The sequence below is a fragment of the Colius striatus genome, chromosome 2 (assembly GCF_028858725.1).
Source record: "Colius striatus isolate bColStr4 chromosome 2, bColStr4.1.hap1, whole genome shotgun sequence".
NCBI classification, from domain to species: domain Eukaryota; kingdom Metazoa; phylum Chordata; class Aves; order Coliiformes; family Coliidae; genus Colius; species Colius striatus.
In genome coordinates, this window is record NC_084760.1 from 2,765,543 (window position 1) to 2,778,922 (window position 13,380).

General features: G+C 41.0%; 1 protein-coding gene across 1 annotated transcript in view; it reads right to left on the reverse strand.

Moving 5' to 3' along the window:
* Positions 1-13,380, reverse strand: part of GRIK2 (glutamate ionotropic receptor kainate type subunit 2) — a 421,372-nt gene that overhangs the window by 260,959 nt on the left and 147,033 nt on the right. Inside the window, exon 3 of the mRNA XM_061989233.1 lies at positions 12,087-12,344. Coding sequence (XP_061845217.1) covers positions 12,087-12,344 — 258 coding nt within the window. The remainder of the gene's footprint in view (positions 1-12,086; positions 12,345-13,380) is intronic.

Below are 13,380 nucleotides of genomic sequence, written 5' to 3' on the forward strand. Positions count from 1 at the left end.
GACATAGAGCACATCCACAGCCTTTTCCTCATCTACTAATTGGGCCACTTTGTCATAGAAGATCAGACTGGTCAAACAGGACCCATCCATCATAAAGCAGCGTTGGCTGGGCCTGAACCTTTGGTTATCTTATATGTGCCTCAGGATGGCACTCAGGATGAGCTGTTCTGTAACCTTCCCTGGCACTGAGGTCAGGCTGACAGGCCTGTAGTTTCCTGGATCCTCGTCTGGTCCTTCTTGTAGATGGTTGTCACATCTACTAACCTCCAGTCCTCTGTGATCCCTCCCAGTTAGCTTGGAATACTGGTAAATGATTGAAAGTGCCTTGGTGAGCAGTTCTGCCAGCTCCCTTAGTACCTTGATATTCACGGAAAGCCTCATCTTCTTTGCTCCCCATGACAAACTTAGCCCACTTTTAGATTTAGTTCCATTCATTACACTTAATAACACAGAATAACTGGTTATTAATTCATAATGTATAAATTTGAAATGCACAAAAATATTTACGTTTAATATATGGTGCTTTTGTTTCATCTCACTCTGTATCTTTGGTAAAATCTATATAACAAGTTCATTTATTTGCAGAGGGGGTATTCACTCATCCCTTGAATAACAAGCAGTACTGTAAATTGTGCATTCACAGAAGCAGAATAGAATCACAGAATTGTTATGGTTGGAAAAGACCTTTATGATCAAGCCCAACCTCCCACCTCACAGAGTCAGGCCCATCACTAAACTAACCCATGTCCCTCAGCACCTCAGCTGTGTGTCTTTTGAATATCTCCAGGGATGGTGACTCCACCAGCTCCCTGGGCAGCCCCTCCCAATGCTTCATAATCCTCTGGATGAAGAAGTTCTTCCTAATGTCCAATCTAAACCTCCTTGTCAGCTTCTCCAAGACTAAATCAACACTCAGTCTCTCCTCTCAGGTCAGATTTTCCTAAGCCACTGATCTGAAACATCCTCATCTTTATTGGGATCTGCTGTAAAGTGTACTGTAATACTGTGCAGTGCCTTTTTTAGGCAGATCAAATTGGACATGAATCTCCAGGTCAAACATCCAAATCCAATGTTATGCTTCCTTCTTCGTAATGCCATTGTTTGCTTTTTACACAGTGATCAAGGTCTTACGTTTGTCAGATAAAATACTTTTAACACAAATCATATTTGCTAGAATACTGTAACTTCTGAACTTATTGCCTGCATGTGTAATTTGTGTACTCTTCATATAAGAAAATGAACCTTGTAAGTAATGCCTTTAACTTATTATTTATTACATCTACTGCATTTTCCTTACCTACAAGGCATACTGACCTGTCAAAGAAGGAATTTTTACATTATTTGCTCTTGATAAAGTAAAACTGACAGTTACTCATCACTCTGACATCCTGTAAGTGTTAAGATCCTATAAGTAAATAGCTTATTTTTCCAGTACTTTTCCAGAAGCAGAAATTCAGCTGACTGGTCTATTAAAAAAATAAAAGCTCACCCTACAACCTCACTTTATTCTCCCCACTTTGAAGTGGGTTCCAAGTTAAGAAAACTTATTAGGAACAGAATCAAGTTGGAGGCCTGTGGCCAGTGGAGTTCCACAGGGATGGATACTGGGGCCAGTCTTGTTCAACATCTTCATCAATGACCTGGAAGAGGGGACAGTGTACCCTCAGCAAGTTCCCTGCTGGCATCAAACTGGGAGCACTGGCTGATTCCCCAGAGGCTGTGCTGCCATTCAGCGGGATCTCGACCGGCTGCAGAGTTGGGCACAGAGGAACCTCCTGAGGTTCAACAAGGACAAGGGCAGAGTCCTGCAGCTGGGAAGGAACAACCCCATGCACCAGGACAGGCTGGGAGTGACCTGCTGGAGAGCAGCTCTGCAGAGAGAGACCTGGGAGTGCTGGTTGATAATAAACTGCCCATGAGCCAGCAATGTGCCCTCGTGGGCAAGAAGCCAATGGCAGCCTGGGATGCATCAAGAAGAGTGTGGGGAGCAGGTCAAGGGAGGTTCTGCTCCCCCTCTGCTCTGCCATATCTGGTGAGGCCTCATCTGGAGTCCTGTGTCCAGTTCTGGGCTCCTCAGCTCAAGAGGGACAGGGAAGTGCTGGAGAGAGGCCAGCACAGGGCCACCAAGATGATCAGGGGACTGGAGCATCTTCCTTATGAGGAAAGGCTGCGGGACCTGGGGCTGTTTAGTCTGGAGAAGAGGAGACTGAGGGGGGATCTTATTCACATTTATAAATATCTAAAGGGTGGGTGTCAGGAGGTTGGGACATCCCTCTTTTCTATATTAGATAATAACAGGACAAGGGGTGATGGGATGAAGCTGGAACACAAAAAGTTCCACTTAAACATAAGAAAAACCTGTTTCACCGTGAGTGACGGAGCAGTGGAACAGGCTGCCCAGAGGGGTTGTGGATTCTCCTTCCTCAGAGGTCTTCAAGACCCACCTGGACACGTTCCTGTGTGACCTGATCTAGGTGAACCTGCTTCTGCAGGGGGGTTGGACTGGATGATCTCTAAAGGTCCCTTCCAACCCCTACCATTCTAAGACTCTATGATTAGGAACAGGTAGATGATTTAGAACTTAAATGAACATAACAAACCAGGATAAATGTGCTTCAAATCTTATCTTACTTTTTAACCTTTTCCAGACTTTGCTGATCACCCAGGACTTCTCAAAGGGTATTTATTAACACACCTGAGATTAATTTCATTAAGAAACTTTACAATGAAGCAATCAAATTAATTTGAAAACTTACCTTCCTCTACAATTGTTGCTTTGTTTTATTCCATTTCACTATTACTTAAGAAATAATCATAGAATGGTAGGGGTTGGAAAGGACCTTTAGAGATCATCTAGTCCAACCCCCCCTGCCAAAGACGATATTAAGTACTAAGGAACTAACAAGATACTAATCAGCTGATCTGTATCTGCTTTGATTTAGACTCCAGGTAATTCTGTTGGTGGAAATTCCAGTTTTAATGACATTCACTTTCTTGAATTCAGTCCATTTTGCTAGTTTTTACTTTGCTAATAAAAAACCTATTGTTTTCCATTCCCAAGCATTGATCCACTATTCAAAACATCACAAGAACGTTCCATACATGGACATTTAACATTTTCAGTATTTAAGAAGTCAACACAAAGTCTTTCTAAGAATATTGTACAAACAATGTCCTTCTACACTACTTTTACCAGTAAACACCTAGTTTGGCATATTTGTTGACACAAAAACTTTGCCTGTGGTTATTTTTGTTAGATGATTCTAAAAAGGGAGTGGGGGGGAGGGGAATAGCCTTGTCCTCTTAATTTTCATGGTTTTGTAGCTTGTTTAGGATTTTGATCCACAAAAATGCAATAGCAATACTCCTTTGTGCTTTTTATAGTCACATTGTTCCTCCCAGCAGATGTCTCCCACCATATTGCAGACCAAACATCCTATATTACCCTTCAGAAATTTGTCCCTATTTCTGCCTGTTGTCTATTCTTGTATGAATTTTAACCTTCTATATCAAAATTTCAGACCTGAAATATATTCCACTGCACGCCAGCCATGTCCCTGTCATGGTCTTAGCCCAACTGGAAACAAAGCACAACACAGCCTCTCACTCCCCACATCTCTGCCTTCCTGTGGCAGGAGAGAAGCTAACCAAGAACCTTACAAATCAAGATGAGGACAGAGAGGGCTCAGTCACCAGTCAAGTTTCCAGGCAAAACAGGCTTGTCTATCAACTCAAGAAAATAAAATCAATTTAATTCACCATCAATCAAAAAAACCCCAAACATAAAACCAGAGAATGATGAAGAAATTCAACCATCCCTTTAAGACCATCTTTCCCACACTCCTCCCATCTTTCCAGGCTCAGCTACCTGCTCCTGATATCTGTAGCTCCTGTCCTCCTCATTGGCACACCAGAGCAAAAAATGGGCTTGCAGTTGGCTTGGTCTGGCATAGATGGTCTCTGCCACTCTTTCCTCCTCAGGAGGGGAGGACTCTTCACATTTGTTCTCTCTTCCAGAGTTCTCCCATGTGAAATAGTCCTTCATGAACCTCTCTGATATGATTCCTCAATATCTCCCCCCAGAATGGATCCCTTCAGCATCCAGCACTCTTCCATATATAGGCTGCTTCAACATTGCCAGAGTCACAGCCTCCTTCCTATACAACTACCTCCTCCCTATAGAACTACCTCCTCTGGCATGGGGTTCTTCACTAGCTGCTGGCAGATCTCATCCCCACTGTTGCCCTCTATGGGTTGCAGGGTTAGAGCTGCCACCTCACCATGGAATGCAAGGAAGTCTCTATTCCTTCTCCCACCCTCCCTCACTGACCTTGACACCTGAATGGTCACTTCTCTCTCATCCTACTCCTTTCATCTCCACCAGCTGCTGGGTTTTTTCTCTTCTTAAGTAATAGTCACAAAGGAATCTGATTGGCTTGTCCTGGGCCTGAGGGGAGTTTGACCTAAAGCCAGGGAAAGTTTCAAGCATCTCCTTAGAGGGATCAGAACTGCAGCCCCTGTTACCAGAAACTCCTCCACACAAACCCAACATAGTTTGCAAGTTTATGTTATACATTGAAGACTAAACTCAGGTGAAATGCATTGTCATTGTGTCAGTTGTCAAACATTCAAATCCATCATTCTCAATTCATTTCATTCCTTCTCTCTCATTCTGCTCAGTCGACCTCTGTTATACACATGTGTTTATAATGGAGAATAGCCTGTCAGATAAATTGAGATGTTGCTTAAATAGAAAACACCAAGACAAGCAAGCCTTTCTAGACCATCTTATTTTTTATCATTCTTCTCCGCTACTTATTCTTTAAAGCTGCCTGAATATTTTTTCTCATCTTTATAGAGCACTATGTATATTCTCCTTAAAGAGAATTTTTCTCCCTAGCCAAGATTTACTTTGAATCACTTACAAGCTTTTTTTCCTTAATCTTTTAGTAGATTGCACCTGCCATCACCCTACATTCATTTTACCCCAAGACATTTCATTTCCCTTAAAGTTATACTGATTGAAGAGATGAGTATCCTTTTTCATTAGTAGGGGGGAAAAAAAGTGTGTGTGGGGGGAAAGAAACCACAAGATATCTGAAAATAAGATGTGTGAAATACAGAATAGAGTATTTCAATTGGAAGGCACCTATAGCCATCATCCAGTACAACTGCCTGAATGCTTCAGAGTTGATCATAAGTTAAAGCATGCTAAGGGCATTTTCCAAATGCCTCTTCAACACTGACTGGTATGAGGCACTAACTACCTCTCTTGGAAGCCTATTCCAGCATTTGACCCCTCTCTTGGTAAAGAAATGCTTCCTAATGTCTTCTGAACTTCCCCCAATGTAGCTTTGAGCCATGCCCATGCCTCCTACTCACTGGATACCAGGGAGAAGAAACCAAGACTTTCCTCTCTGCTTCCCTTCCTCGGAAAGCTGTGGAGAGCAATGAAATCACCCCTCAGACTCCTTTTCTCCAAAGCAGAAAAACTCAGTGTCATCAACTGCTCCTTATAGGGCTTCATGCCTTCCAGCCCTTTCACCAGCTTTGTTACACTACTCTGGACATATTCAAGTACCTTGACATTCTTTTTAGATGGTGAGGGCCAGAACTGCACACAGTGCTTAAGGTGGGGCCACATCAATGCTAAATAGAGTGGTAATAAAATAATGAGGATTTTAATGGTGTTTCTAGGAAAGGCACTGTAGTTTTATTTATGAATCAAAGATATCTGTGCATTACAGTACAAATATCAGCACAATAGCATCTTCCTCCTTTGTTTGAAGTAAAGCACAGGGTTCAGTGCTGAAGACTGATATAAAATTATTTGATTTCTAAAGTAATTTTATTTTCAAGCTTTTACTTTGGCTTGTGATCACAGATGCAACAGATTTTTGGTGTTTATACTCATTCACCCGAGACCAAAACAAATGTTAATTAAGAAAAAAGAAAACCAGAACCCTGTTTATATCAGCTTGATCTGCATTAAGCATTAGTTGGCAATACAATTGTCAATATAATTTAAAGGCCCCAGCATCTCACCCTTCATGTATTTTTCTGTTGTGAAATTCTCTGTGATTCACAAACTTATTTAGGATTTATCTGACTTGTTTTCCTTAGCACAGAGATTCAAATGTACACTTGAAATTAAGTTACTGTTTTGAGACCAATTAAAACCATTAGGACATGCAGCTGATTAACATACTGCCATTTTTCCACTTTTTCTTTCTTACAGACAATTGACTGCAGCAAATCGGTATATCTGAAAGAACTTAATTAGTATCCAGGGACAGTTTAGTGGTATTTAATTAACAAAGACACCATAAATTACTTTAAGGGAAAAAAAAACCCACTCAGACTAACTAACCTTTCATCACACCCTGCTAGTTTGCAGAAGGGGGGAGTTCAATAGGAAATTCAGTCACAAGGAATATACTTTGCCATGTAGAATGATCACAGAAAGCAATACTTCAGACTAGCAAGAAAAGTGGTTTATTATCATTTAAAAACCTTTGCCCATGCTATGTTCATTTTTATTTCTACTGCCTTATCCCCATTGTAACATACTGCATCTCATATTACTGAGAAAAGAGAGAATTAAACCTTTCTAGTTTATTCATCTACATCCTATTTCAGGAGTCTTGTTATGCTGCGTTCAACCTGATCTTTGCTCTTTCCAGAGTTATTGATCATATTACTTTAAAAGCATCTCTGTCCTTATTTCAGCATGATACAACCTCTATTTTCTCCTGTGCCAAGGTACCCTGCTTTCACAAAATCAAAGTATCACACAATGACAGGGGTTGGAAGGGACCTCTAAAGATCATTTAGTCCAACCCCCGTGCAGAAGCAGGTTCATCTAGATCAGGTCACACAGGAATGTGTCCAGGTGGTTTTTCAAAACCTCTTGAGAAGGAGCCTCCACACCCTCCCTGGGCAGCCTGGGCCAGGGCTCCCTCAGCTCAACAGCAAAGAAGTTTTTCCTTAAGTGGAACTTCTTGTTTTCTAGATAATGCCCTTTACCCTTAGTTCTACAACTGGACACTAAGATAAAAATATTGCCTCATCCTCTTGATATACACCTTTTAAGTAAGTATTAATGAGATTCCCCCTCAGTCTCCTCCAGACTAAACAGCCCCAAGTCCCGCAGCCTTTCCTCATATGAAAGATGCTCCAGTCCCCTGATCATCTTGGTGGCCCTGTGCTGGCCTCTCTCCAGCACTTCCCTGTCCCTCTTGAGCTGAGGAGCCCAGAACTGGACACAGGACTCCAGATGAGGCCTCACCAGGGCAGAGCAGAGGGGGAGCAGAACCTCCCTTGATCTGCTGCCCACACTCTTCTTGATGCATCCCAGGCTGCCATTGGCCTTCTTGGCCACGAGGGCACATTGCTGGCTCATGGTCAGTTTATTATCAACCAGCACTCCCAGGTCTCTCTCTGCAGAGCTGCTCTCCAGCAGGTCACCCCCAGCCTGTGCTGGTGCAGGGGGTTGTTCCTCCCCAGCTGCAGGACTCTGCCCTTGTCCTTGTTGAACCTCAGGAGGTTCCTCTGTGCCCAACTCTGCAGCCGGTCGAGATCCCGCTGAATGGCAGCACAGCCTCTGGGGAATCAGCCAGTGCTCCCAGTTTGGTGCCAGCAGGGAACTTGCTGAGGGTACACTCTGTCCCCTCATCCAGCTCATTGATGAAGATGATGAATCAGATTGGCCTCAGAACTGATGCCTGTGGAATTCCACTGGCCACAGACCTCCAGCTTGACTCAAGTCCATTGATCACCACTCTCTGGGCTCTGTCATTCAGCCACCTCTTGATCCATCTCATGTCCACTCATCCAAGCCACACTACCTGAGATTTATGATGAGGATGTTGTGGGAGACAGTGTCAAAAGCCTTGCTCAAGTCAAGGTAGATGACATCCACTTCTCTCCCCTCATCTAGCCAGCCAGTTATACCATCATAGGAAGCTATCAGGTTGGTCAAGCACAATTTCTTTCCTCATTACAGGCTTTTGAATACATGAGGCAGGACTGATCAGCACAGAAGAACCCAGTATTCTGAGGTCCAAACTGATGGGGGGAGCAATAGCCAGACTCCATAGGTTAATTTTCTCTGACTTAGCCATTTCTGCATCATAAATCTGGATAGGGCTGGGGGCAGAGTCTAGTTGCTAGCCATATTGCATAAAAAGCAAGTTCTTTATGCCTTCCCTCAAATCAGTTACAAGATGTACAGCTATTCACTCACAGAAAACAGAAAGAGGATTCTTCAATGAGAGGGACAACACACTAATGACTATTCCTCATGCAAATCTTATAGATGTGTGGATGTTCACTATTGCACAGAGATTGAATTTCTCACTTATTTCAAATTGGACTCTAAACATGGCCTGGCTTCCTCTGTACTACCTTTGTACCCACAATCTCAGATCAAATTGTATCTAGATCAAATACAAGTGGTGGCAGCATATTTTGTACATCTCATTCTCTGGATGTTGAGAAGGTAGCAACACTGAGGATTGAAAGGCACACAAAAGCACTATGGAAGACTGCATCTACACTCACATATAATGCCTCATGTAGCATCAGTGAAATATTCCGCTACCTATTAGTCACATAGCAGGCTTTCCCTCCTGTAACATAGGAGCACGGAAGATTGCATACAATTGGACACAATGGTGCTATCAAGAGGGAGCTGAAGTGTGCACTTGAAGTATCAGTCTCCAGTGCACTCTTGAGAATGAAACTAGAGTTAACATGGGCTTTTACTGACTACAGAGTGTCAAATAACCACACAGGTTTTTGCATTTCTGTTTACTCAGGAAGATATAAGCCACATTGAAGGAATGAAGAACATCTATTAGAATGCTTTCCAGTGTGTGAGGTATCTTTGTTGGAGAAGTAGATTTTAACAAATCCTTAGGAATTCATAAAACTGAGCCTTAACTTAAGACATAAAACCATTTTTTAAAACTTTAAAAATCACTTTTTTTCTGTCACAGTCTTCCAGGATTTTGTCATATGGGCAGCTCCCCACAATTCCTCTTGAGAGGAATTCAGACATAGTTTAGGCATGTTTTCCATCTTTTCCTCCTGCCTACAATAAAAGTATTATCTCTCCTCTTATCCATGTTTATAAAGTTATGGTAGAAACATGAGAAGTAAATTTGTCCCCTTGAAAATATTAATTTTAGCAACTAAAATATAATCATTACAATCATTGTATCTGCTGTACCAACATAGGATTGTCCTGACCAGAGTCTACTCTGGGAATTGTCTATTCAGATAAAGGAAATCCATATACACTAAAGCTGTCATAAAATAAGGTAGAAATTATGACCCTAAATAGAGTAAAATATGGGTAATGAAAAGGGCAGGGGAAAAGGAGACAGAAATAAGAGCAATAGCTATGTTACAGTAAGGAATCACTAGCCAAGTGGAAGAAAAGGATATAAATAGCAATAAATATTTTGTCTTGGTTGCCTTTATTTTAATGAAATTGAAATTGATTCTAAAATGTTTCTAAATATTAGCTGAAACTATCATATTCAGCTTCAGCTCTAGGATCACAACTGAATACTTATCCCATAGCAGAAGATAACCTCTTCTTCAGCTGAAGCAACTTCTTCCTTGCCTCAAAACTACCAGTTTCCACTTGAGCTCTCACAAAATTTAAGCTCACCTTCTTGAAGGCTGACATTTTCTCATAGCTAAGAATTGTTCCCACATGTACTTCCAAGGCAAGTGATGCTGTGAACTTCCCAGCAGCATGTCCTGATTTTAGAGTCTTTGATTTATTCATAGGTGATGCTACTAACAATGACAAACTGATAGTCTTAAAAAAGTAAACTCTAAATTTACTTATAGCAAATGCCACAAAAAAAGAGAGGATTACCTCTTTGAAACTGATTTTTTTTTCCCCTATCTCTTCAGATTGCAACAGGTTTCAAGGAAAAATGGAGCTGGGATTACTGTTTATCAGCAGGAATAACCATTATGATAATATGATGGGTCTATAGAGTCCAGAAAGAAATAGAAATTTAAAGTAAATATTTCCTGAAATAATTCTTCATGATTTTTAAATAAACTCAATACATGATCATGTTCTTCTTTCTCTTAAATGTTGACAGTAGAATCATAGAATCATTTTAAATGGAAAAAACTTTCAAGATCAACCAGGGAGGTTGTGGAGTTTCCTTCCTTGGAGGTCTTCAAGACCTGTTTGGACACATTCCTATGCAACCTGACCTAGGTGGGACCTGCTTCTGCAGGGGGATTGGACTAGATGATCTCTAAAAATCCCTTCCAACCCCTACAATTCTAAAGATCATCAAGTTCAACCACTAACGTCACACTGCCAAGTCCAAAACTAAAGGAGTCACAGGCAGATCAAGAAGATCACAACACACAAGAAAAACTTACATCTTCATTCCTATTTCTCTTTATATTCTGACTTCAAGAAGTACTTTGTGAACATTAGGTCTAGCATGACTGTTAACAACACACCTCTTTCACAACATGTGGAGTTTAGAGAGCCCATTAAGCATAACATCATTCATTTGGGTTTGTGGGTTTTGGGTTTTTTTTTTTGTAAGAGGGAGAAAAATTACTTGAAAATATTGAACAAAGCTATTTCAAAGCACTAAAACATAATACTTTTCTATCTGAAAGGCCTGTTTTCAAGGGTAACTTATTTATTGCAAAAAAAATAGCCCCCAAATGATTTAAATCAAAGTGAAATATCTCCAATTTCTGTAAACTACAGACTATAAATGTTTCACCAAACTGCATCTTATTTTATCAGTAATTTGATTTCAACTTGGGGCTTTTTCTACTTTCTGTACTATTTCAGAACAATCATACAAAAAAAAAACCTCACCAAAAATATTAATAAGCTACATATTTCTTGTGTTAGGACTGGGAAGTGAAACTTTTAGGAAGGCAGCCCCTAAAATTCACTCCCTTGCTTTTTTTAAAAAGACATGAAGAAAAAAATCAGTTATAAATAATTGTATGCACTGGCATCTCTCTTCTCACCTTGTGGTAGTTACACACACATCTTATTTGAACTTAAACAGTAGGCAGGCACTCTGTCCTGCTGTAACTGCTGTTGATCTAGCAGAGTTAGTCTTCAGTACCAGTAGCCTCACATGTAACATATTGTTTCTTGATCTTATTTATTTCAGATTTGGATGGATAGTACTATGGAACAAGAGTATCAACAATCTCCCAGTTCACTGAGACATGAGAAGGATCTGAGGTTCACCATGCTCTTCCCTGGCCAATGACAGTTCAACCAGCATGGAAGAAGTCAGCAACATTTTCAAGAGGATTGAACACATCCCATTTGAAAGAGTACCTTCCTAGTATTTTCCAGTGCAGTCAGATTTTCCTGTTACCAAGGTCTTAGTTCTGAACACCTTTAGACAGATCTCAAATCAAACCTAGGTTTTTTAAACAATTTTCAACGATGTCACTGTCAAGGCAAAACTGAAGGGCAAAACGAGTGAGGTAAGGGAAAGGTAGCAAACTGGTATATTTCTACTGGAGAGTCAGGAATACATTCTTAACTCATATAACTCATCTGCAAAACAAGCCTCCAGACTTTCACTGATTTCAGTTTCTAGCAGCTAGACCCAGGGATCCTTCTACAAATCTCTCTGAAACAGCAGACTCCAAACAAATATAGCTTTTGCTTTCTAACATAATTAATTCCAGAGCTACAATTTAGGTCTCTTATTTCACTGGGCTTGCTATTTACCTTTCAATTTACCACATTTTTCTTCAAAGTTTAAGTACTGAATAAAATCAAAACTCAAAGCTGTTAGCAACTGTTAAGCCACTGCAAAAAAGATGCAGGTACAGCGTGACTGATTGACAGCTCTGAGCTCAAACACACAGAATCCAGCAACTGAAGCATACTTATGAGAACACTTATGCTAATAAATCCACATTATTTGTTACACACTACCTTGCCAATGGAAATGCTTGTAATTAAGATTTCTCAAATTAAGAAATATGAATAATGACCCCCCTCCCCCTTTGTGTATGTGAATATAACTGCACATAGTCTAATTATTTAGCCTTACCAGTGCTGTCATCATAAACAACTGTAACTGTTTTCCACTTGAAGAACTGCACAAGGTCAAGGATGGCACGGCTGAGTGAAGAGAAATCCGGATAGAGGCTGACATAGAAGGAGTCCTTGTTGTCTGACACCTGATGTTTCCAGCGGGTCTGGATATGTGGAACACCCAAAGCGTTGCAGATGGACTGCACAGCGTTGGCTGAGGAGCTGTGGGATGGTCCGAAGATGGCAGCCACCCCGAGGGACAGCTGATCGCAGGCTGAAGAGGAGACAGAAGTCTGTCAATGATGAGAGGAAAGAAGGCAGTGTGCCAGAAGGTATTGCAGAATTCATATTAAACAAAAGGCCCTCCATGAAATACAACTTTATTGCTGACAGATCCCCCTCCTTGTGTAACATTTTGACTTACATAGTCATCAGAACACATTTCCAGGCTTTCAAGATGAGATGATGAATAACAACACGATATCGAAATAGCACTCAGCTACATTTAATAAACACTTCTGTGTCAGTGGGAGTCACAAAGGCCACCAATTGTGTGTCTTTTAAAAAGCACTAAGAGAACAGATTTATGCTCAGATGCATTTGTTTGGTAAAGGGATATATGGGACAATATTCTAACCTAGGCTGTTCAAGCATTGACTTCTTCCTCGAGCAATCAACACTATTTCTACTGAGACACTAGTTACTCAGAAAATGTCCAGGTTAAGTAAATTTCTCTTTCCACTATAGGGTGGCCCTCCTTACAGTGTGCTTTAGCAGTCTCTGGTCTGCATTATCTCTCACAGTATGCTTCAGTATTATCAAGTAGAACACCAGTTGAGACATGCAAAAAAGGAGGCAGGGAAGTGAGTCAACGCTGCAGTCCAGCATTACAGCCCATGCCCTGCTCCTGTTTAGACCACTGCCATAGATGTCGTGTGTATGAGCATGCAGTTCTTAAAATCATCAGATTCTGTCTTCTAAGAAAACATCCTATTTGCTAGAGAGAAGTAACAGAAAGCATCTCCCTAATCCGACCTAGATGCAAGGATTTGTATGAGGTTTGATTAATTTACATTGTTACTCTACCATCAATGTTCCCACCAGCTGAGGATACAAGTGGTAGAAACACATCTTAGAATCATAGAATGGCAGGGGTTGGAAGGGACCTTTAGAGACCACCTAGTCCAACCCCCCTGCAGAAGCAGGTTCACCTAGATCAGATCTTGCTGCATAATTTTTCTCAGCAAGTCAAAATTGATTGTTTTGTTGAGCACATCATTTTCAACAAGATGAAAGTATTGCTAGGTCTT